This window comes from Leopardus geoffroyi, chromosome D3 (assembly GCF_018350155.1).
Source record: "Leopardus geoffroyi isolate Oge1 chromosome D3, O.geoffroyi_Oge1_pat1.0, whole genome shotgun sequence".
NCBI lineage: Eukaryota > Metazoa > Chordata > Mammalia > Carnivora > Felidae > Leopardus > Leopardus geoffroyi.
The window spans coordinates 34,792,847-34,815,949 of record NC_059339.1 but is presented as its reverse complement, the minus strand read 5'-3'; the positions used below and the strand labels follow the sequence as shown (position 1 = coordinate 34,815,949).

General features: G+C 47.1%; 1 protein-coding gene across 3 annotated transcripts in view; it reads left to right on the top strand.

Moving 5' to 3' along the window:
• Nucleotides 1-10,549, top strand: part of RALBP1 (ralA binding protein 1) — a 49,206-nt gene extending 38,657 nt beyond the window's left edge. For all 3 annotated transcript variants that reach the window (XM_045459719.1, XM_045459718.1, XM_045459717.1), the window contains exons 7-10: nt 1,959-2,066; nt 6,613-6,734; nt 6,979-7,102; nt 8,864-10,549. In XM_045459719.1, coding sequence (XP_045315675.1) covers nt 1,959-2,066; nt 6,613-6,734; nt 6,979-7,102; nt 8,864-9,106 — 597 coding nt within the window. In that variant the 3' untranslated portion in view covers nt 9,107-10,549. The remainder of the gene's footprint in view (nt 1-1,958; nt 2,067-6,612; nt 6,735-6,978; nt 7,103-8,863) is intronic.
• Nucleotides 10,550-23,103: the final 12,554 nt, after the last annotated feature.

Here is a 23,103-nt window from a genome sequence, read left to right as displayed (position 1 = left end):
GATTTCACAGTTCGTGAGATCGAGCCCTGCGTCGGGCTCTACGCTGATGGCACAGAACCTGCTTGGAATTCTCTCTCTCCCTCTCTCTCTGCCTCTCCCCTGCTCACACATGCACATGCTCTCTCTTCTCTCTCAAAATAAATAAACATTAAATAAAAATAAAACATGCTCTTCAAAAGACACTGAAGAAAATGAGTATACAAGGCAGAGGCTGTGACAAAATATTTGCGAAAACACATACCTGATAAAGGACTCAAATATATAAAAAACTTAAGACAACAAAATTTTTTTTTTTAGAGTTTATTTTTTTTAAGCAGATTTAGGTTCATAGCAAAATTGAGAGGAAGATACAGAGATTTCCCATATACCCTCTGCTCTCCCACCAGAGTATGGTACATTTGTTATAATAAGAATTCAGTTTTTAAAAGGGCAAAAAAGCTGGGGTGACTGGGTGGCTCAGTTAAGCGTCTGACTCTTGATTTTGGCTCAGGTCGTGATCTCATGGTTCATGGAATTGAGCCCTCCCGTTGGGCTCTGCGCTCACAGTGAGGAGCCTGCTTAGGATTCTCTGTCTTCCCGTCTCTGCCCCCCTTCCCCCTTGTGTGTGTGCACACTCTCTTAAACATTTTTTTTTAAAAGGCAAAAAAGTTGAACAGGCACTTTACCAAAGATCATGTACAGATGACAAATAAGCACATGCAAATAAACAATGCTCAACATCGTTTATCATAAAGGAAATACATATTGAAACCACAGTGAGATGCCACTACACGCCAACAAGAATGATTAAAAATAAAAATACCAGGTGTTGCCAAGAATGTGGCGCAACGGGAATGCTCATTGTTGCTCTTGGTAATGCAAAATGGTACAGTAATTTTGGAAAACAGTTTGGCAGTTTCTTATAAAGTTAAACATATGGTTACCATATGACCAAGCAATCCCACTTTTAAGTATTTAAAAGAAGGAAGCATATGTACCCACTCGAAGCATATATGTACGAAATGTACATAACAGCTCTGGTTATAATGGTTCAAAACCAGGAAGGATCCAAATGTCCATCAGCTGGTGAATGGATAAACAACTTGATGTACATTTATCCCATGGCATATTACTCAGCAGACTACCAATACAAACAACAAAATAGATGAATAGTAAAGGCATTATGCTGAGGGCACCTGGGTGGCTCAGCCAGTTAAGCATCTGACTTGCTTTTTTGGCTCAAGTCATGATCTCATGGTTTGTGGGTTGGAGCCCACTGTTGGGCTCTGTATTGCCAGGGTGAAGCCTGCTTGGGATATTCATTATCTCTCTCTCTCTCTCTCTCTCACTCTCTCACTCTGTCTCCCTCCTTCCCTCCCTCCCCTTCTTTCCCCCTCCCTCTCTCTCAAAATAAAGAAACTTAAAAAAAAAAAGCATAATGCTAAGTGAAAGAAGCTACATAAAAAAAGATATTCTTACTGACTGATTCAATTTATATGACACTCAAGAAAAGGCAAAACTATAGCAATGGAAAACAGGTCAGTGGTTGCCAGAGGCCAGCAGATGGTGGAAGAACCCAAGGGTACTTTGTGTGGTGATGGAAAAGTTCTGTAATGTGATTATTGTGCCGGTTACTTAACTGTATTCATTTGCCAAACGAATTGAATTGTATACTTAAAATTGACACCATCCAAACAAACAAAAAGATCACAGAAGGTCATTTATATGGATGGGTTCCAGAAATGGTGAGCACGTTAACCAGAATTAAACATTTTTCATAGTGCGACCACAGACTAAGATGCACACCTTATTTTGGAAGCACAGTTAACAAATGCTCATCTATCCAGTGGGTCACCTGACTGTTACTGCTACTTTTACAATTCTGGGAAGTGAGAAGGAAGTTTGGTGATGGTGTGGAATTGTTGAATATGTGTCACATAGGGGCTGAGCAGTTCTTTTTCATTTGTCTTACCCAATAGGAGTGTGAAACCAAGATTGCACAAGAGATTGCCAGTCTTTCAAAAGAGGATGTTTCCAAAGAAGAAATGAATGAAAATGAAGAAGTTATAAATATTCTCCTTGCTCAGGTAAGCTAAACTTTTTCTCTACTTTGCAAGATCCTTTCTTAAAAATAAAAATTGGGGGCGCCTGGGTGGCGCAGTCGGTTAAGCGTCCGACTTCAGCCAGGTCACGATCTCGCGGTCCGTGAGTTCGAGCCCTGCGTCGGGCTCTGGGCGATGGCTCAGAGCCTGGAGCCTGTTTCCAATTCTGTGTCTCCCTCTCTCTCTGCCCCTCCCCCGTTCATGCTTTGTCTCTCTCTGTCCCAAAAATAAATAAACGTTGAAAAAAAAAAATTTAAAAAAAAATAAAAATTGTACGGGGCGCCTGGGTGACGCAGTCAGTTAAGCGTCCGACTTCAGCCAGGTCACGATCTCACGGTCCGTGGGTTCGAGCCCCGCGTCAGGCTCTGGGCTGATGGCTCAGAGCCTGGAGCCTGTTTCCGATTCTGTGTCTCCCTCTCTCTCTGCCCCTCCCCCGTTCATGCTCTGTCTCTCTCTGTCCCCCCCCAAAAAAATAAATAAACATTGGGAAAAAAAAAATTTTTTTTTAAAAATAAAAAATAAAAATTGTACATAATTAAGGTATACAGCGTGATGGTTGATACACCTATACATAGTGAAGTGATTACTATGGTGAAGCTAATTAACATTGTTTCCTCATACAGTTACCTTTTTCTTTTGTGATGGAACACCTGAAATCTATTCTTTTAGTACATTTCCACTAGTTAATACAGTGTTATTAACTATAGTCCTCATGCCTGTATACTAGATCTCTAGACTTACTTATCCTTTTGTAATTGCAACTTTGTATCTTTTGACCAACATCTCGCCATTTTCCCCATCCCTTAGCCTCTGGTGACCACTGTTCTACTCTCCACTTCTATGAGTTCTACTTTTTTTTTTTTTTTTTTTAACATTCCACATAGAAGTGAGATCATACAGTATTTGTCTTTCTATGCATGGCTTGTTTCACTTAGCATAGTGTCCTCCAGGTTCATTGTCATAAATGACAAGATTTCCTTCTTTCTCATGGCTGAGTAATATTCCTGTGTCTGTGTGTGTTCATACACACCCCACATCTATCCATTCATGCATTGACCACGAAGCTATTTTCATATTTTGACTATTGTGAATAATGCTGCAGTAAACATGGCAGGGCAGGTATCTCTTCAGTCTTCTCTTCATTTCCTTTGGGTATATGCCCGAGGTGGAATTGCTGGATCGTATGGTAGTTCTTCTGTTTTTCATAACGGCCGGGTTCAGTTTACATTCCTACCAACCGTGTGCTCTGTGAATGTGGTATATCACATATATTGACTTGCATATGTTGGACCATCCTTACGCCCCAGAGATCAATCCTTCTTGATCATGGTGTATGATCTCTTTGCTTCTGTGTTCATCAAGGATATCGACCTGTAATTTTCTTTTCTTGTAGTGTCTTTGTCTGGCTCTGGTAATCATAATGCTGGCCTTATAAAAGGAAGTTTGAGAGCATTCCTTTTTCCGTTTTCTTGGAAGAGTTTGAAAAGGATTGGCATTACTTCTTTAAATGTTTGGTAAAATTTACCTGTGAAGCCATCTGGTTGTGGTTTTTGCTTGGTTGGGTGATTTTTGAGAACTGATTCAGTGTTTGTACTACTCTGTTCAGATTTGCTATGCCGTCATGGGTCAGTCTTGGCAGGTACTGTGTTTCTAAGAACATACCCATTTCTTCTAGGTTATCCAGTTTGTTGGTGTATAAATGTTTATAGTAGTCTCTCATGATGCTTTGTATTCCTGCGGTATCAGTTGTAGTTTTTCCTCTTTCATGTATAGCTTTGAGTCCTTTTATTCTAGCTAAAGGTTTGTCAATTTTGTCTTTTCAAAAGACGAACTCTTGGAGTGCCTGGGTGGCTCAGTCGTTTGAGTGTCTGACTCTTGATTTTGGTTCAGGTCTTGATCTTTGTGGGTTCAAGTCCCACATTGGGCTTTAAACTGAAAGCTCAGAGCCTGCTTGGGATTCTCTCTCCCTCTCTCTCTCTGCCCTTCTGTGCATGCTACTGTGCACGTGTGTGCTCTCTCAAAAATAAACATTTACAAAAATAAAAACAACTCTTAGTTTCATTAATCTTTTGTATTGTTTTTCTAGTCTCTATTTCATTTATTTCTGCTCTGATCTGTATTATTTCCTCCCTTTTGCTAATTTTAAGTTTGTTCTTTTTCTAGTTCCTTCAGCTGTAAAGATACGTTGTTTGAGATCTTTCTTTTTTCTTAATGCAGGCATTTATCACCATAAACTTCCCTCTTCGAGTTGCTCTTACTTCATCCTGTAGTTTTGACGCGTTGTGTTTCTACTTTCATTCATCTCTAGATATTTGATTTCTTCTTTGACCCGTTGGTCCTTCAAGAGTGTGTTGCAAGACTCTAAATGGTCCTCACATATTATAATTTGAGAAGCTCAACCACAGAGGTGTGAATCTTTTAAAGAGACTCGAAAGATGATTAAGTGGCTTTAATGGGATCATGCCTGTTGTATTTGTTGGTTTTAACTTTTATGTGGTGTTTGCTGAAGTGTTCAGGAGAAACTGTCCTCCACTGACTGCTACTTACTGGACACTGTTCTAGATGCTTAATCTCATTTTATCCACACACAGGTCTGAGTTATAATGTTTTCCATAACTTACAGGGGAGTTGTAATTAAATTGTTTCATGTCAATGAAATGGCAGTTTAAAAAAAATTAAAGTTTATTCTTTCATTTTGAGAGAGAAAGAGTGTGTGAGTGAGCGGGGGAGGGGGAGAGAGAGAATCCCCAGCAGGCTCTGCCCTGCCAGCACAGAGCCCACCGCGGGGCTTGAGCCCATCAACCATATGATCATGGGCTGAAACCAAGAGTCAGACACTTAACCGATTGAGCCACGGAAGCGCCCAGACTTTTAATATTTTAAAATGTGTTTTTCCTGACCACAAAGTTTGGGATCCTTGAAATGTAACAGTATAGATTTTATCTGATTGTTGTTGCTGATAACACCTGTGTAGATATTTTCATTTTATTCTTTGTGGGTGAACTCATTTGTTGGAGATGAATTGCTTTATTATTCATTCATTGATTTGACAAATAGCTCTTGACTATCTACTGTATTCCAGGCATAGAGTTGGAAATGAGCTCCTTTCTTTCTCTGCATTTCTCAAGTCAGCCTCACTCTGTTCTGGAAACTCCCAGAGGTTAACCAGAAATGAAGTCCTAGGTTCTGATGGCAGTCCCTGTATTTCCAGAAATTCACATGTGTGGGGTACCTAAAGCTTTACAAGTTCCATTCCTTTTCTGTCACTTTTTTTTTTTTTAATGTTTATTCATTTCTGGGAGAGAAAGTGAGATAGAGTGCTAGTGGGGGGAGGGGCAGAGAGAGAGGAAGACACGGAATCTGAAGCAGGCTCTGAGCTGTCAACACAGAGCCCGATGTGGGGCTCGAACCCATGAACTGCGAGATCATGACCTGAGCTGAAGTTGGGCGTTTAACTGAGCCACCCAGGCGTCCCCCTTTTCTTTCACTTCTGAGAAGGACATTGTTTTGCCTAGCAGGAACACAGCTCTTCCCCTGAAGACAGGATAAAGTCCCAGATTATGTCTTTAGTTCAGAGTTTTTCAGTCTGACATTTTTCAGAACATGAGCTTTAATGGGTCCCCTGGGGTAAAGGGAAAGCATCCGTGTTTAGAAACACATGGGGAGGGAACGCTGCATATTACATCTCTGAGAGCTTGCTCGTGCTTGCTGGAGGCTTTGAGTACTTCCCTCTAGAATTTGACCCCAGTGGCGTTCAGGTTCAGACACAGGTGCTTATCCTTTCAATACCTAGAAGTTGAGAAGGAAATGCTGTAGACCCTTGCCTCAGACTCCTTGTTTTCCATAGCCTGACATTTCTGCCTCTGAAATTTTGTCTGCTTTGGTTCTTTTCTAGACTCATTTCTAGACTCATAGGTTGGAGGGGTTAGCTTCCCTTTGGTGATCCAGTTTTAGAAATGCATATCTGTGAAAGCAGAATATTTACTGTTTATCATCTCTGGGGACGTGGGTTGAGGAGGACAGTGGATTTTGGTGAGGAGGAAAGACTTCATCTGGGAATGTTTTCCCTTTACTAGGATTTGCTTTAAGGTAATACACCAGCTGTGTATCTCCTGGGTCCTTCCTTTCCTAGTTCTATCTTGACCCCGAAATAGATAAGAGAGGTCCTTACTGAGAAGTAGAAAGGCATTCAGGAGGGACTGGGAATCAAAAACAGTCAGTCACTTGACCTTTGTGCCCAGGGTACTGGTTCATCGGGAGCTTTTGCAAATTGAGGACAGGGGATTCTGAGGTGGCATTTTTTGTCTTGGGAAAAATCTAGATATTCCTCCCAAATAACTTAGTCTACTTTTTCTCAGCCTTTCCATGACATTAGTTAGGGAAACAGGATTATAAGCTTTGTAGTACAAGCTTTCCCATAACTTGTGTTACGTATGGGGCTAAAGAATTTAAGGCAACATAGGAGACCCCAAAAGGTGACATTCCCTAGACTCATACTCTCGAAGGTGCTCACCAGTGGTCATTATTTCAGGAGAACGAGATCCTGACTGAACAGGAGGAGCTTCTAGCCATGGAGCAGTTTCTGCGCCGACAGATCGCCTCCGAAAAAGAAGAGATCGAACGCCTCAGAGCTGAGATTGCTGAAATTCAGAGGTAGAGGAAAGCAGAGGGTCTTAGTTTTAAGTTCGCAAGAACGTTTACTGAAAAATGCACGTAGTTGTTTCAACTCTCAGACTTCCACGCAAAAGAACTGGGCATCCGAACCAGTCAGCTTTACCGTTTCTTCCTAAGTGGCTCCACTGAGTGGACCCGTGGAGCGCTGGTGAAGGGGAAGGAAGGGCGGGAGGGCAGCGGCGCGCTCCTCTGCTCACCGGCTCTCTCGGCCTCCCGCCCGCAGCCGCCAGCAGCACGGCCGCAGCGAGACCGAGGAGTACTCCTCCGACAGCGAGAGCGAGAGCGAGGACGAGGAGGAGCTGCAGATCATCCTGGAGGACCTCCAGAGGCAGAACGAGGAGCTAGAAGTGAGCACCGGCTTCCAGAAAGTTTCCCTTAGAAGCGGTCTTCCTTTCTGTGGGAACGAGTGGGGAGGCTGAGGAGAGAGTTGAGGGGACGTCTCACCGGAGCCGGCCAGGCGCGCCGCACAGTGTGGCCTCAGCGGGCGTCCTTGGGCTGTGGCGGCTGCCCCGACTGCCCTCGAACCGCTGCGAAAGATCTGGGCTCAGTTCCCAGAGATGAGCAGAAAGAGCAATGCTGGTGGAAGAGGTCAAAAAGCCTCCTGACTCTCCTGTGGGTAAAATGGGGACAGAGCTTTCTCTTGTCCCTTAACCCTCGGAGCAGCCAGTGTGTCGGCCCCAGGGATCGGGGAGGCAACCGCGTGGTGAAAAGCAAGAGATTTCTGTGATCGCGATCGGAGTTCCCCTGCTTACCCCAGATTAATCATTGTCTCCAGATGTACCTCAGGGGTTGAGAGAGGAGAGCCGTTCTCGTCTTGCTCTAAGAACAGGGCGACGGCTTGCTTTCCCTCGTCCCGATGCACTCAGCTGCTGGGGCAAAGCAGCCTCCCACTGCATAGAAAATGGAATCCCGCACAAAACTGCCGCCCACAGAAGTCCCGTGGACAGAGTTCAGAGGGGCTGCCCACCAAGGTCCACGTCCCAGGACACTGGCTACAGCCACGGGTGTGTCGTGGGAGAAGCAGAGCAGCGGTTGAGGCCTGGGCCACCAGGTGGCTTCCCTTCTTTACAAGGGCCTCCCATTGGCACTTTAGTTTGCTTTCCTAACACTTGGCAGACCACGTGAAAATCCTAAGTAGGAAGATCTATTCCAGAATTGCAGTACTTGGGATCTAGGTGTAGCCGCTGTAAGAGAGGATACTCTCGCGGTTTGAACAAGACGGTTATGTCCCTCGCCTGGCAGACATGCACGTCTGCCACCCTCCACACGGGAAGCCCTCCCCCCACGTGGAAAATATTTGGGGTCCAGAGTGGCCTTAGGTCTTGCCCACTCTCAGCAGGAAGGGGGAAGGAATCCAAGGATGCCTGGTGGTTAAGGGCCTCCGCTCATACCTTGTTAGCAAAGGCACAGTCACGTGGCTGTAGGTAGCCGCAAGGGAGCCTGGGAAATGCAGGCTGCGTAGAAATGCCACAGCACAGAGAGGAGAGGGTGCGCTGTGCAGCCAGTAAGTAGCCTGCTACCGAGGGAGGTTTGTAGGATTCTGGGATTAGCTACTGTCTCGCTACCTCGACTTTGCTGAATGCAGGCAGATAATCTAGAACTGATAGTTTTCTGTAGTTTGCTTCAGTAGCACAGTTCAGGTGTAAAGAAATGCCATTCACAAAAGACAAAGGACGTTCACTTTTGAGATAAATCTGGGATTTGATCCTGTCTCAGACGTCCCCCTCTAATTGCTGGTGTAGTCCCTCTCATCTTCTGCTTACTTAGGGCTAGTCAGGAGCCAGTTCAAAACATACACCTACTTGAAACACTGAAATATTTATTATTATTAAGCGAACTGTTTTCTCTTGGTACATTTATGTTTTCCAGATGTGTTCACTCTTCTGTAATTAGCAGCAGTTTCGTTCTTGAATTTTGTGCATTCGGGGTCGAGGTGTTGACGTGTCTCATTTGCACATCCGTGTTCCTGTCTCCAGTCTCACAGCTGAGTTGACTAAAACAGAATAGATTGCTGTGTAGCACACCCTTGCTAACTGTTCTCTATTCCTGAATCTGTTCCTTTGGACCTTCTTGCTTAAGTGACGACTGTTCTTTTGTCGTTCCTCAAGATAAAGAACAATCATTTGAATCAAGCAATTCACGAAGAGCGAGAGGCCATCGTCGAGCTGCGGGTGCAGCTCCGCCTGCTTCAGCTGCAGCGAGCCAAGCCCGAGCCGCCAGGGCAGGACGACGAGGAGCCCGAGAGGCGCGGGGCCGGCCAGCCGCCCAGAGACGGCGCCCCGGAGACGAAAGCGGCTAAGGAGCAGGCCAAGCCGTCACCGAGCAGAGACAGGAAGGAGACGCCCATCTGAGCAGCCCAGACCCAACGAGACCCGTGCATCTTACTGTAATCCCGAGAGTCAGAGTGCACAACTCTGTGCTGTACATTCTGTAAAGATGTCTTTTCTTCTCAGACTCTTTCTTCTCTCACACGTATGACTTCTCCGCGTCAGGCTCAGGTTACACGGGAGGACAAAGCAGTGCACGCATTGTGGGCTTGTAGGGGACAGATGAGTTTTCCAGATAGTGTCAGCTTATTTGAAGATTAATTTTCCTTGTTAACTTAAAACTATTTTAACCCTTGAGTGGCTTCTTTTTAAACCAAAAATCGTCTTTCTTTGCTTTTTTATTACAGCAGAATCAGGATCTCTTTCTCTCGGTGGGGGGTGGGTTGGGGGTGAGGGGGTGGAGCCAAACAAGGTAAATCCTGTTCCTGCCTTGTGGATTGCCCCATAGTGTCACCCTCCGGGATCTCTGCTTACTAGTCACTCTTGCTTGTGCCTTTTACACCTTCTCGGTGCAGATTCTATAATGGGGAGCTGCCTCAGATTTCCTGACTGGCCAGAATGGCTGTTACTGAGGTTACCTTTGCCCACCCTTGTCACCCTCTCCTTTGACGGCCCTAAACCAGTCCATGAACCTGAGTCACCGGATGGCCTGACCTGTCACAGAGCTGCCAGTGGAGCCCGCCCGCTGGCCCCGGGGCAGCGTGGCCCCCGTGTAGGAGCAGCCGCCAGGCTCCTGCGGGCTCCTCGCTGCCGGTGATCACATGCTTTTCAGTGGGTTGGTCGGAGGTAGCCGCCTCACCTGAGGCCTCCACACAGAGGACCGGTTCCTTAACCCGGAGATCTTCTCGTGTGACTGATCTTCCATGAAACACAGGATGACTTAGATTGCTTGCTTGGGCTGGAATGTAAAAGTCTCTCTGCCTGAATAAGCCATATATGCTCTTAAACAAAAGTATTCAATTACCCGTATCCTATGATCTCAGTGAACCTGCTGACGGACTCCCAATTAACAAGATTGAGCAATAGAAAAAAACTTTTCCTTTAAATGATAGCTGTGATTCCCCGACCCCGTTTTCTTGCTTCTGTAACTTCTCCGGTGACTGAGGCATCTGGGAGGTCAGCTCTCGGGCACCTTTGTTCAGTCACGCTCTGTCTGAATAAATGGCACCCGTGAGCTAGGTCAGCTCTCATGGCTGTGAAGATAAACCCCACGCACTCAAGGTGATGGAAACAAACCCCCCACGAGGGCTCTGTCCTCTCCTAGTTACTATTTATTTTCAGCACCTGTTTGATGCGGTTTTTTATTCTCTACCTATTGCACTGTTGTGACTTGTTGGCCATTGTTTGATTTTTGTACGAAAAAAAGCTTTGTTATAGAAATCAGCATACTATTTTTTTAAATCTGGAGAGAAGATATTATGGTGACTGAAAATATGGTCAGGTGTCAAATATAAACGTATAAAAGCCTTCTTGCTGTCCTGTCGGTCATATTACATTTATTTTATATTTACTGGCAATATCGAAGGTTTCTTTTTTGTTTGTGTAAACTCTAATTTCTATCAAGGTGTCATGGATTTTTAAAATTAGTATTTCATTACAACTGTCTCCGCATTCGTTAACTAATTTTTGCCAGGACCATTATTGATCAAACAAATAAATTCAACAGCCATTTGAGGAAAAACAAACCAACAAACAAAAGCATCTTGTTTTTTTGTGCACCTTCTTTCTTTGAAGTAGTGTCCTGTGGCCGACAAGGAGTTGGTCTGATACTGCTTCCAAGAGTGAACTGACCTTCTGTTTGGACTCTCCGTGTGTTCCTCGCCCCGGTGGACTTGGTGCCCCTCGCTGGTTTCTAGGGTTTACTGTGCTCCTTCCCAATAGGTGCTTACCTGCTGAGGGAGCACGTCTGCACAGCCAGCCGACCGGGATCGGGTCTGCGGCTTCTTCTGTGAGCAACGTCCTGTGGACAGTGGAACGTGCCCTTTGAAAATGTCGCACAGGTCAGTCGGCCCAACGTGGCAGGAGGGCACATCGGTTATTGCAAAGTCCTTTTCCTTTAGGGGCTGACATTCCTGGTTAAGATTCCATCTCCGGGAGAGCTGAACCTGTAATTCAGTGGTGGTTTGCTGATATGGGACTTAGCATAAGCGACTGTTTTGGGCCTCTTGTCTGGTTTCTGATAATTCCCACTTGATGAGACTCTCAGCCTTGAGAGATGTGATCAAAATATAAGGCATTAGTGCTTCTCTCCATCACTCTGAGGTTCTTGCAGTTCTTGCCAAATCTCTGTAGCGTTTCGCAGATCATGGTGTTGGGTTCACAGTCTTTAAGCTGGCCATTCTCTGTCCCTTTTCTCCTCTTCTGTCTTAAGGAGTTTGCGTGGTGCCTAGTGGCTGCAGACACACAGTTAAAGCTTTTGAGAGATTCCGCGCACCGTGGAGCTACTGTGATCGTAAGCAGGATAATGCTGAGCACACTTATCCGGAGTGCACTTCGGAGCCCTTGTTCCCAAGACCCAAGTCAGTCAACAAAGATTTCCCTGTCGAAGGAGTCACGTAAGGGCCGCCTGGGTGGCTCATTCGGTCAAACGGCCGACTCTTGATCTCCGCTCAGGTCATGATCTCATGGTTTGTGGGTTCGAGCCCCGCATTGGGCTCTGCACTGACAGCGTGGAGCCTGCTTGGGATTCTCTCTCTCCCCACCCCCACCCCCCCCTCTCTCAGAAAAAATAAAAATTTAAAAAAATTTTGTTTTGAAGGAGTCACTTAAGCCAGTTGGCTTGTACACAGACCTCATGTAGCTGGAGTGTCAGCCTCCACGTAAGTGTCGATCCAAGTGCCGGGAGCACAGACACCTCCTTGCTCAGCTGCCGGATAACTGACGGCTTTCCTATCATGGAGCCCATCTTTGGCGAGAGAGCTGAGGGGTTTTTGTTGTCATTGGGCAGCTAATTGCTTTAGCAGCAGATTCTTCAGTATCTTCAGAGTTCAGGAGAGGTTCCTGATCATAGCTTCATTTGCACTTAGCCCGGTGAGTAGGGGAATCTGTTGAAGGAAGTGAATTTGGAATCGATTACGCCTCCTGGAAATTCTGGTTTGAGTCTGTGGCTTGGGACTGGACAGCTGACAGCCATGAAGGCCAGTCTAATTTCCGGATCTGTAGGCTGCTCAGGTGGTTTTATTCTAGTCAACATCTTGTGTCTGTTTCTTTGTCCGGAGCCTGGAGGCAAGGTCCCCCGGGTTTGGGGTTAACTGGAGACAGGGAGATGGAGCCTGAGGGTTAGGGAGCCTGACAGGATTGAGGGGGCTGAGCTTGTTCCAGAGAAACTGAGGCATCGGGAATCAGAGAGACATTTGTGATGGACAGAACTATAGGCTCACCAGCATCGTGGCAAATCCCACAGTTGTTTGGATGCGATTACCCGCTTGAGAGAATTTTCTGGGCCAGAGGCAAGGCAAAAAAGGCCGAAGAAAAGAATCCTAAAGACCTTCATGATGTAAGAATTGGGAAAAGGATGGCCAGAGAGGGAAGGGGGAGTAGAAGGAAACACTCTTGGCCCTGTGTCTTGGGATGATGATGGCTCGATGACGGCTACTTGCCTTCCTGGTCAGTTTTATCTTGAGGTCTCCAGCATTTGCACAGGACCGGATGTCAGGTGGGGCCATCTTGTGAAATAAACACCCAGGGTTCAACGCCTTGCAGTTTGGCAGCACAGAGTACCTGGCGGGGCCTGTCCACGAATCTCACTGTTACAGAAGCATCGGAGTAGAGCAACCGTTTGTAAATGACAGAAGACTTCAACGGGCCCGTGCTTAAGGAGCCGACGGGCTCACTGGAGAAGGAAGTGGAGTTACTTCTGTGGCATACGATCATTTAGGGTAATAACTGGACACTGAGAGCTTTGACAGATCTCTAGAAACTTCGGTTTTCTGGTACATCCACACACATATAACCTGAGGTTTACTGTGCACACAAAACCAAAGCGTTTGACGGCGCTTCCCACATGTTTGAACATGTTAAATTAATGAGAGACAGCCTTTGAAATCTTCCAGGAGCCCTCTGGGATAAATCTCAAGCTAGTTTAAAGTTAAAAAGACTATTGACCCTCTCTCTCTGCCCCTCCCCTGTTCATGCTCTGTCTCTCTCTGTCCCAAAAATAAATAAAAACGTTGAAAAAAAAAAAATTAAAAAAAAAAAAAAAAAAAAAGACTATTGAGAATTTTAAGAAAATGTTAAAAGATTTGAACATTTGATTAAACAGGATAACAGGTAATTATGAAATCACTGTATAACAAAAGTGGCAATAGAAGACGTTAAGGTAGGGGCGCCTGGTTGGCTCAGTCAGTGGAGCATCCGACTTCGGCTGAGGTCATGATCTCATGTTCGTGGGTTCGAGACCCACGTCGGACCCTGTGCTGACAGCTCAGCCTGGAGCTGTCTTTGGATTCTGTGTCTCCCTCTCTCTGCTCCTCCCCTGCTTATGCTCTCTGCCTCTCAAAAAATAGAACTTTATAATTAAAAAAAAAAAGTTACGGTAAATACAGAAAATTAAGGTAAATACAGGTGAACAAAAGTTAGCTTTCTCAGTATGACAAAGACTGGATTTTCTTAAGTAATCAAAGACCTGATATAAGACTGTAGAAAGCACAGTAAGTTATTTGGGAAAGAAACAAATCTTTGCCATCCAAAGGTTAAAAAAAGAACCACCACAAAACAACCTTTGCAGCAGTTGCTTAGGTTCTTAGTAGCAGACCAATAATCTAAGAAAACTTTGTCCTTTTAACGGAGAGAAAACCAAATTCTAATTTTGTACCAGTGTACTTTCGATATTAAAACTCATTTTTTAAAAAACGTTAATCTATTCCAATCTTAGCCAGCTTGACCACATGTAAAATCCTGCGAAGATTCTCTTTCCACAAACCTTCTACAACTTTTTTCTATCCATTCGGATTTTGTCCTAGGTTTTCTCTTTTAATTCTGGAAAATTCAACCAATCATTTTACTTTCCTTACCTACTTTCCATACACAGATGTTTCCTTCCGCCCTTATAATTTCTAAGTAGCTTTCATTACACACATTGAGAAGAACTTGGAAGCCTTAGATCTTTCGTTCCTAGTGAAAACTAGTAAGCAAATGTGGACCGTAAAGCCTGCATTCTGTGGACTGGCAAATTTATGAATACATTTTCAAAGTTGCTAAAAGCATATTCTTTCTCTTGGTAAAATTTCCAATGCAGCACAAAAACGGGTTTACTGGTAGATCCGAATGTCTTCACCTTCTCTGTAAAAGGAAGCCAAAGTGGTTAAAACCTTTGTTGAGTCGATGTTTTGGTATTTTTATCTTATTTGGAAAGTGATCTAGACACTCCATGAATATGCATTATCTGTCTCAGTAGAACTTTAAGGCTTCAAGTTACCAAAAAGATTTTGAAAACTACTTTTAAGGAGACATACCAAAAAGCACAATTGTTGTTGAAAAGTTCATTTATAAAGTTTTATCTTGCATCTATTTTAATTCACTTGCCCTTAATAATTTAGACCGGTCATTGAAATTTTCCTGATATTAAGCAGCTAACCACCATCTTATCTTTCTTGCTGACAAAATCTGTAACAGACATAATGTGAGCTTATTTGATTTTTAAGTAAACTAAGGTAGAATAAAAGTTATATGTACACATTATATTTAATGTTAGTAACTCTAAAGACATGCCTGTTTTAGTTAAACCAACAAACTTAAACTAGCTTTTATTTACCGAAGATTATCCTAGATCACATGAACTAGAAAATCATTTGGGTTAGTTCCTGTATTTCTGAGAGGATACTTGATTTACATAATATTTGTCTTTAGGCCAATTAAATAGGGCTCTTTACAAATTAATTTTGGCAACACCTTTTGGAGCTAAAAAAGAAATCACGTTTATAATGTATATACATTGACATACATAAACCTACAGATGCAAACAGATCTTGTAGCTTTCATTTTAAGATTTTAGCCGCGAAATAGGTAAATAATACAAAACTCACTAGTTTACAAAAGAACCAAGTTTTGTTTCTGGCAGAATGGAGTAAGTTAAGGTTACCTGCTCAGATGGCTTAAGCTTTTCACTAATATCTGTGCAGAAGATGTGAAAATAGTTTTCTTTCCTGACAAGCATTACATCGGGGAGACCAGGTAGAGAACTCTTCCATCTCAAAGGCACAGAGAACGAATGCAAGTTCCGCTGAGAAGGACTTGTGTTCCCTAAGTCCGCATCTTTCACAATACCTGCAGGCCTTCTGAGGTGAAGGGGGGCGGTTTTAGGGTTCATGAAAATGACAGGTGAGCTTTAAGACTGTTTCAGAGCCACTTTTCTAGTCTTGTGAAGGCTCAATCTGTAAGGCAAACATGTTTTTATTTTTTAAAGTTTGGTTTTAGCAATCTCTACACCCAGCGTGGGGCTTGAACCCATGACGCTGAGATTGAGCCGCTCACTCTTCTGAGCCAGCCAGGCACCAGAAGTACGGTTGTTTTGAATTCCTTAAAGAACTGGGTTGCAGTCAGAATGATACCAAGAGGCTGCCCCACCCATCCAACTACATTATCTTTAAAAAAAAATTGTTTTTAGAGTGTGAGTGGCGGGTGGGACGGGGTGGGGGCAGAGAGAGAGGATTTCAAGCAGGCTCCATGATCAGCCGGAGAGCCTGATTCAGGGCTTGCTCCCACGACCGTGGGATGTGACCTGAGCTGAAATCAAGTGTTGGATGTTCGACTGAGCCACCCAGGTGCCCCCAACTATATTATCTTCAATTTGCCTCTTTTTTTTTTTTCCTTAGAGACAGAGACTACAAGTGGGGAGAGGGGCAGAGGGAGACAATCTTAAGCAGTCTCTATGCTCAGCATGTGGGGCTTGATCCCACAACCCTGAAATCATGACCTGAGCCAAAATCTGAAGCCAGAGACACTCAAACGACAGAGCCACCCAGGTGCCTGCAATTTTCTCCTTTTACATCAGGGAGAAGATCTTCAATTAAGATGGAAATCAAGATTCTTACTTTCTAGTTTTAGAGCTCTGTGTCTTTGGAATGTTTTCGTAAATACTTCCACAAAGACTTCAGAATATTTTTCTTTCCTTCAGGACCTATAGTTTCAGGTTAACTTTGGGGAGAAGGCCTAAAAAAGTTCCTATCAGGCTCTGAATATCAGCTTCCAGTTTGGCCAACTTCTGGCCATTTAGCTAATTTAAAAAATTCTTTCAAATAGCTTGTCGGGTTTTAGCTGAGACAATAGATACTCCTGTCAGTATTGAACAACCCCATGGACACAAGAGGTATCCCCAAAGAAGGTGCATAAGATACTACTGTCTGATTATCCTAAAGACAGCCAGAAGAGACAATTCCCCTGAGAGCTGGCAACAGAGGTTTGGACCCTAGCCCCAAAGGGAGAGTGTAACCCACATTTTTGTCCAGCCATACTTTTGGGGTCCCCATCCTGAAAGTCGACAAGCTAAGTTCTGTGGATACAAAATGAGACAGACAATGAGGCAACATAACTGTCCATGGGAGAGAAAGGATCGATAACCAATGGGTAGTGGAAAGCAAATTCCAAGTTACAGTTCAAAGATCTAATTTTTTTTTTAATGTTTATTTTGAGAGAGAAAACACAAGCAGGGGAGGGGTGGAGAGAGGGGGTGGGGGGAAAGGACAGAACCCCAAACAGACTCTGTGCTGTCAGCATGGAGCCTGACGTGGGGCTCGATCTCATGAACTGTGAGGTCGTGACCTGAGCGGAAATCGAGAGTCAGATGCTTAACCAACTGAGCCACCCAGGCGCCCCAGAAGGTCTAATTCTTACATATGCTTCTTGCCTGCCAGTCTGAATTTGGGAAGAAAGGGAGGGAGGGACACAGTAACATTTTACCTTCCTCTCTGGACCAGGCACCACAGAGACACGGGAGCGCTGACTGGTAAGAATTCTCACAGCTCGCTGGCTTCTGCCAGTTTCCCCAGGATCCTGGCTGCAGTAAATGCGTCGTTCCACCAGGTCTCTTCCTGCTCACCAGAAACCGTAGACGAGGAAAAATAATTTTCCTCTACTTTTAATGGTGAGCGCTTGGCTGAGACCCATTTTTCTCTAGGCATGCCATAAATGGATAAGCTTAACTAGGTTAAAAGTTGTCCACTGTGGCCACTATGTAACTCGAGATTATCCTTGGTAAGGTAAACCTGCTTGTTCAGCCTCACAGCAGATTTTATTCATCTGAGGCCTCACACGACCCAGTCCCGCCCACTAAATTAGACTTAGTCCGACCCCAGACCCAGTCCGGTTTCCAACTTGGACCTAGTCTGACCTTGGATACAATCCAGTTTTCAGGCTGGACCTAGTGAAATCTGGATCCATTCTGGTTAAGTCAAACCCAATCTGGGTGGGGGGGATGGGGGGGAGAGGCTCAAAGCCTGAAAGCTCACCAAGCAAAAGCTGCAAGGGCCGGAGCTAAGAAGGACTTACCCACCATCTCCAAGGCAACCAGAAAGCAGCAAGCTCAAGGGGCTCGATGGGTACCTATGCCTGGTTCCTCACTGGTCCTGGGGGCTGATGGGTGTCTCCTTCAGATCCCACATCTGACACCAGAACGGTTACAAACTGAGGCTTGTTAAAAATTTTGGGGGGCAAAAACTGATTTGAATCAGGCAATACCCCGTCTAGTAGACAGAAGGGAGTTTAAGGAACTGTACGAAGTGAGACTTTATAGGCTGCAGCGAGCAGGGACAAAGAAGTTGTAACGGGCCAAAAAAGCAGGTCAGTTACTGCAAAGTTGTCTTCCCAGGATGGCCTGGGTCCACTACCTTACAATTCCGTTTCTGGGAGAAGCTGAAACTTGAAGCCGAGTCTCGGTTTGGTGATGTGGGGGTTAACGTAAGTGACTCCACAGCGTGTGTGTGCTGTCACCACACACCCCTGAGACAGAGGGAATGAAGTAGCCTCTGTGAAGGCATCCTGGGCCCAGTTCCGATGGCCTCAAAACAGACCCGGGGGAGGGAGAGACGGGCTCAATTCTCTGGAGTGCCCAGCTCCCACAGGCCGGAAACTGCTGAGGATTCCAATTAGAGCAAGCAAGAGCTGCCTCTTCAGGAGCATGTCTGTAGCCTCGGGATAAAGGCCGCACCGAAAATTCTACCATTTGCTGCTGTTAAGATGGTCTCGGTGACATCTGCTGTCTGCTTCCTTAGCAGGGAGCAGCAGCACGGAAGGAGTGGCGAGTTCTCTGGAATGAAACGTGAACTGGCAGGCGGGGCCACCCAGGCACGTGTGTCCGAGGGCAGCTCCTCGGGCGGAAGAGCCCCCTGAGGAGTGATGCCAGCTCGCTCCCGGGCCTCCGGTCTTTTGACTTAGGCTGACCTTCTGGTGAGGTTGCCGTTGAAGTGCAGACGTCCTGGTTCCGTTTTACTTTCATATCAGCAGTGACAGATATTTGAATAAGGGTGTCCTGGCTTTTCTCTCCTCTCCTGTATTTTTATCTTTTGTCTGGTCAGCCCACCTCAGTGTGCTAACTGGCGACGGGGCTGCTCACGCCTGAGACCCTGAGTGCTGCACAGGCCAGGGCCGTTCTTGCTTGAGGGGAACAGAGGGGCCTCGGTGTACTGAAGAAACGCGGAGAAAATGCGGGAAGTGCTGACGCTCCCAAGTAGGTGGAACTGGGGAGGGAAGGACGGATTCAGGACTGACCACGTTTGGCTCTTTGCCTTCAATGTAAGATAGCGGGGAGCCCCGCCGAGCAAGCTCACGGTCTGATCACCAGGGGGCGGACTTATGTACACAAGGAGGCAGCAGACGGGAAGAGGGTGGGTGAGGCGAGCGGAACAGTCTGGGACCACTGGAGGACACAGCCCCCCCGTCCCGCCATCCTGCACCTGGCTGACCCTCACCGATCCCGGTCACCTGCAGGAGGGCTGGCTCTTCCCGGGCTTCAGGCTTGCCTACCAGCCGTGTCTGGTGCTGCCGTTGCAGCCACTGTGGCCGTGACGCCTGCCTGATGGCCAGGCACCACGTGGGCACCGCCACACACATGAATGCGCTGGTTGGCAACTGAGGAAACCGACTGTAAGTATCAAATACTAAACCCATTTCTTTTTAATGTTTGAAGGTGGAAGGCGGCGGGGGGTGGGGGGCAGAGAGGGAGACAGAGATTCCCAAGCAGCCTCCATGCTCCGTGCAGAGCCCGACGTGGGGCTCGATCCCACAAACCGTGAGATCTGAGAGACCGTGAGACCTGAGCCAAAGTCGGACTTGAACCAACCGGGCCACCCAGGCGCCCCTACCAGCCGTAGTTAGAAGCCAGAACCAAACAAAACCGCCGGAAAAACCTCAGAATAAATGGCTGTCCAAAACAAGTCAGCTGGCAGCCTTACGATGCACACACACGGACCACACCGCACTGAGAATTTTCCCGCGAGGGGGAGGGTGGGTGTCCCGCCGAGGGGGCAAATCCCTGCTGTGGCGGCACCAGAAGTTAAATGGCAGCGGGCACGGCCTCCCTGGAACGGAGAAGAGCGAGCCAAGTGAGACTGTCTGTGCCCGGGAGAAGCTGGCTCGCTTTCCTCCTGTCCGTGCCTGAGTAGGTAACGTTCCTGTCCTCCGATACTTTCCTTCCCAAACTCGTACCTTCCCAGGGCACTGGGCTAAGGGCGAGCTCCAGGCTCCGCCATCTCTCAGGGACAGGAGCGGTGACAGTTTCCTCGGCCGCCCGACGAGAACCGCTCACGGCTTCCTCACGGAACACCGACAGACACGACCCAATACGTGCATTGGATCCAGTCAATAACTGCTGGCATCGTGACACGAAGTACAGCTGGTCAGGCTGAGAGATTCAGAGGCTACACTCTCTGACTAGAAACCCCAAGTATCCGATCTTGCCACGTTTAGATCGGGAAAATTTGACTTAAATAAGCCTTGGAAATAAACCTGTGACAGCGGTGTAAAACGCTGCATGGAATAAAATCTGATCCCTGAACGGGACGCTCGCCGCCCGACTTTCTAAGAAAAGGATGCTTAAGGAAAACAGTTTCTGTAAGATTAAAACTAGTTTCTTCTCTATAGAAAACAGATGAAAGAATTCATTTGGCCTTGATGCAGTTCACTGCAGAAATTCCTTCACCAAAACGGATCACTGTTCGAATTTTTGTGTTCACGAACGGGCAGACGTTCTCAAGGCCAACACCTCCCCTGGGTCAAAACATTCATTCGCATTCAAAGGATCACACGGCCTCCGATTTGGGGTTTCTGGTGGGAGAATTGGAGAATTGGGCTTCTTTCCCCTACCCTACCCTCACCTAAACCACCACCTGGTTTCCTAGTGAGCAGCGGGTGCGCCAACTCTGCCGGCTCGGACTCACCCAGGTCACTTAACCGTCAGGAACACCAAGAGGGAAGGGCCTGGCCTCCATCCATGCAGGGTCCCCACCCTGCTGGCCGCAGGTCCCAGTGCCAGGTGCAGCCGGGCCCCCTTCCTTCCCGGCCATCCTCCTCCAGCGACCGACCCCTCCAGGTGGCCCTGCTCTTGAACTTCTCCATCTGGTATGAGGACTTTAGAAAGGCTCAAGAGGGAATTCACAAATACAACAGAACCACAGAGTCCTGCTTACTCACATGATTTCCAGACTCACCTTCTTTTCCTCTGGTTTGAGTCAGAAGATTATTAATCGTAAAGAGGCCGCTTGCAGGGTTTCAAGTTGCTGGGAGTTTCTTTTCCTCCCATCACTCATTCCTTCTGTCTCCTGGAATCTTGCACGGAAACATTACCATACAAGGAAACAATCGCGTGCGTCCCAGAGCCTGAGCCGCGCTTTTTCCTATAGATGGTCACTTTCAAACCCCGCTGCCCCCTCTCGAAACTCCCTCCTTGGAGCTGTGTCTGTGAAGTATTGCTCCCTGAGGCTTCCCAAATATGCCACGCCTGCCGTTTCAGACACCCGTGTTCCCCTGACGCCGGAGAGGGCAGATTCTCGACTTGCTTCCTTGGGCGTATTCAGCTGCCAGTCTGCCAGGAAACAGATTCACCCAATGTGAAGTGGGGCGCGGACCCGACAGGCGTGGGAAGGATCAGTAACACACCGTGCACCTGACTGCCTGCCCGGCAAACTAAGAATCGCCTGGACGGACGTTCCGTGACAGGGTGCCGGCAGCTTGGGCAGCTCACAGGACATGTGCATGGTAAACGATCTCAGGAACTCAGCACTTGCCAACTCAGCTAGAGGGTTCCAGAAAAATGAGCGGTCTGGCATCACAGAAATACCTCCAACACCTAAGGACAAAGATCAGAGCCAAAATTCCACTACGCAAGTAAGTCTGGTGACCTGGGGGCCGGGTAAAGGGATGCCCTGAAAACTCACAGAAGCTCGCCCACTGATTTCTCCCAGACGAGGGGCAGGGCAGCCAAGGTCAGGTGCGGCACCATGACACTGAGCGCCAGGCAGAGGCTGAAGAAGGGGGTGCTGCACGCTCCCAGCCTGCCTGGTGGGGGAGGCGAGGGCCGAGGACGGGAGACGCGCCCGGCAATGACCAACTGTACTGGCTGAGTAATGAGCTCTAGTTTTTGAAAAATACAGTTTTCCTCTTCACCTTGTCGACCTGCCTCAAAAGTCCTAGGATCACAGAATATCTTCTAAGATTGGCCACCCCACGTTAAATACCCAGGAGGACGTGATTATTACTATTTTATTCATTTTTCTCTTATGAAATTAGTTGGAGTATTAACTGCTTTGTAGTTTTTGCCTCCTCAAGGATTTCAAAGAACTGCTGAGTCGTCAACTTTACTCATTTGCCTGGTTTTGTGCAGCCTCTGGAAGCCCACTCTTCTCCCTTAGGAGATCCTGTCAGCCGAGAGGGCGCCCTTGCTGTCCTGCGGACCCGGCCACCGCTCTCCATCACGCCCCGAAGCAGGACCAGCCACACCTCGGCCAGCCCGCTGCAGGGGCTAAATACGGTTGAGAACCGAAGAGGTGACACCTGCAGCCTTTTCCTTATCTTGAATGATTATCCACATCGGGTTGCTTTCATTGTCGTCGCTGCTCAACAGTGCAGGTGGCTTCTGTACGCACTGCCATGGACGTGAGTGGAATCCCAGCGTGGCCCCGGGGCACCTGCTGCTGTTCCTCAGCGCGGCACCGGGCAGCAGCAGGAAGGCTCACGAGGAAGAACTGGCTGCTGCATTTGTCGGCTTACCCTGGGTTCAAGTTCTTTACCCCAAAACATGCTGTTACTGCCACTGCTTAAAAGAAAACGCTGCTGTTTGTGTAGAACTGCAGTTGTACACTTACAGCAGTTGTACAATTTCAGGTGTAGTTTGTGCACCGGAAAGTTTAGGGGGCCAAGTGTATGACCAGAACTTAGCATCAGGGAACATGCACCCCAGAGATTCGGCTACATCAAACGAGGCCACACCCTCCTCCGATCTCTGCTCTGATCGCCCTCCAAGCCCCACAGACCCCTCATCACCTTCCTGTTCTCCACAGCCCTGCCCTCGGCACCCGCTTCACATGCCACCCGCGTACTTCCTGCCTCCTCTGTCCCAGTGGAACTCGCTCACGTTTACGTTCCTGGGCTGTTAACGCGAGAGTGAAGGAACACAAGGCTTCTTTGTAACGATCTGTACAGAAAGCGGCCCACACGTTCCCAGATCCACGCACAAGGTTCAAGGGAGCCTGTCCTGCTTCCGCAACCCTGAGGAGTCCCTGACAGCCGAGTCACCAAAGCCAAAGCTCACCCATGCAGGCACCACAGGGACTCGGGCCGAAGGTCTTTCAACCTGGGCCCATCAGAGGGACGGACATTTCTACGCGGCGCTTCAATGCTCTCATCGGAGCGCGAGACCACTCTGCCCCGGACAAGCGGGTTTCACTATCCTGTTCCGCGGAAACACAGAGGCTCCGAATGTTCTCCCAGAAACAGAGCTTCAGCACTAAGCGCCCGGTGCACGACGCTGTCTGCCAAGAGCAGAGCCCGGCCCTGGGTGGCAGGTGTGGATGGCAAAGAAATTACTAAACTAC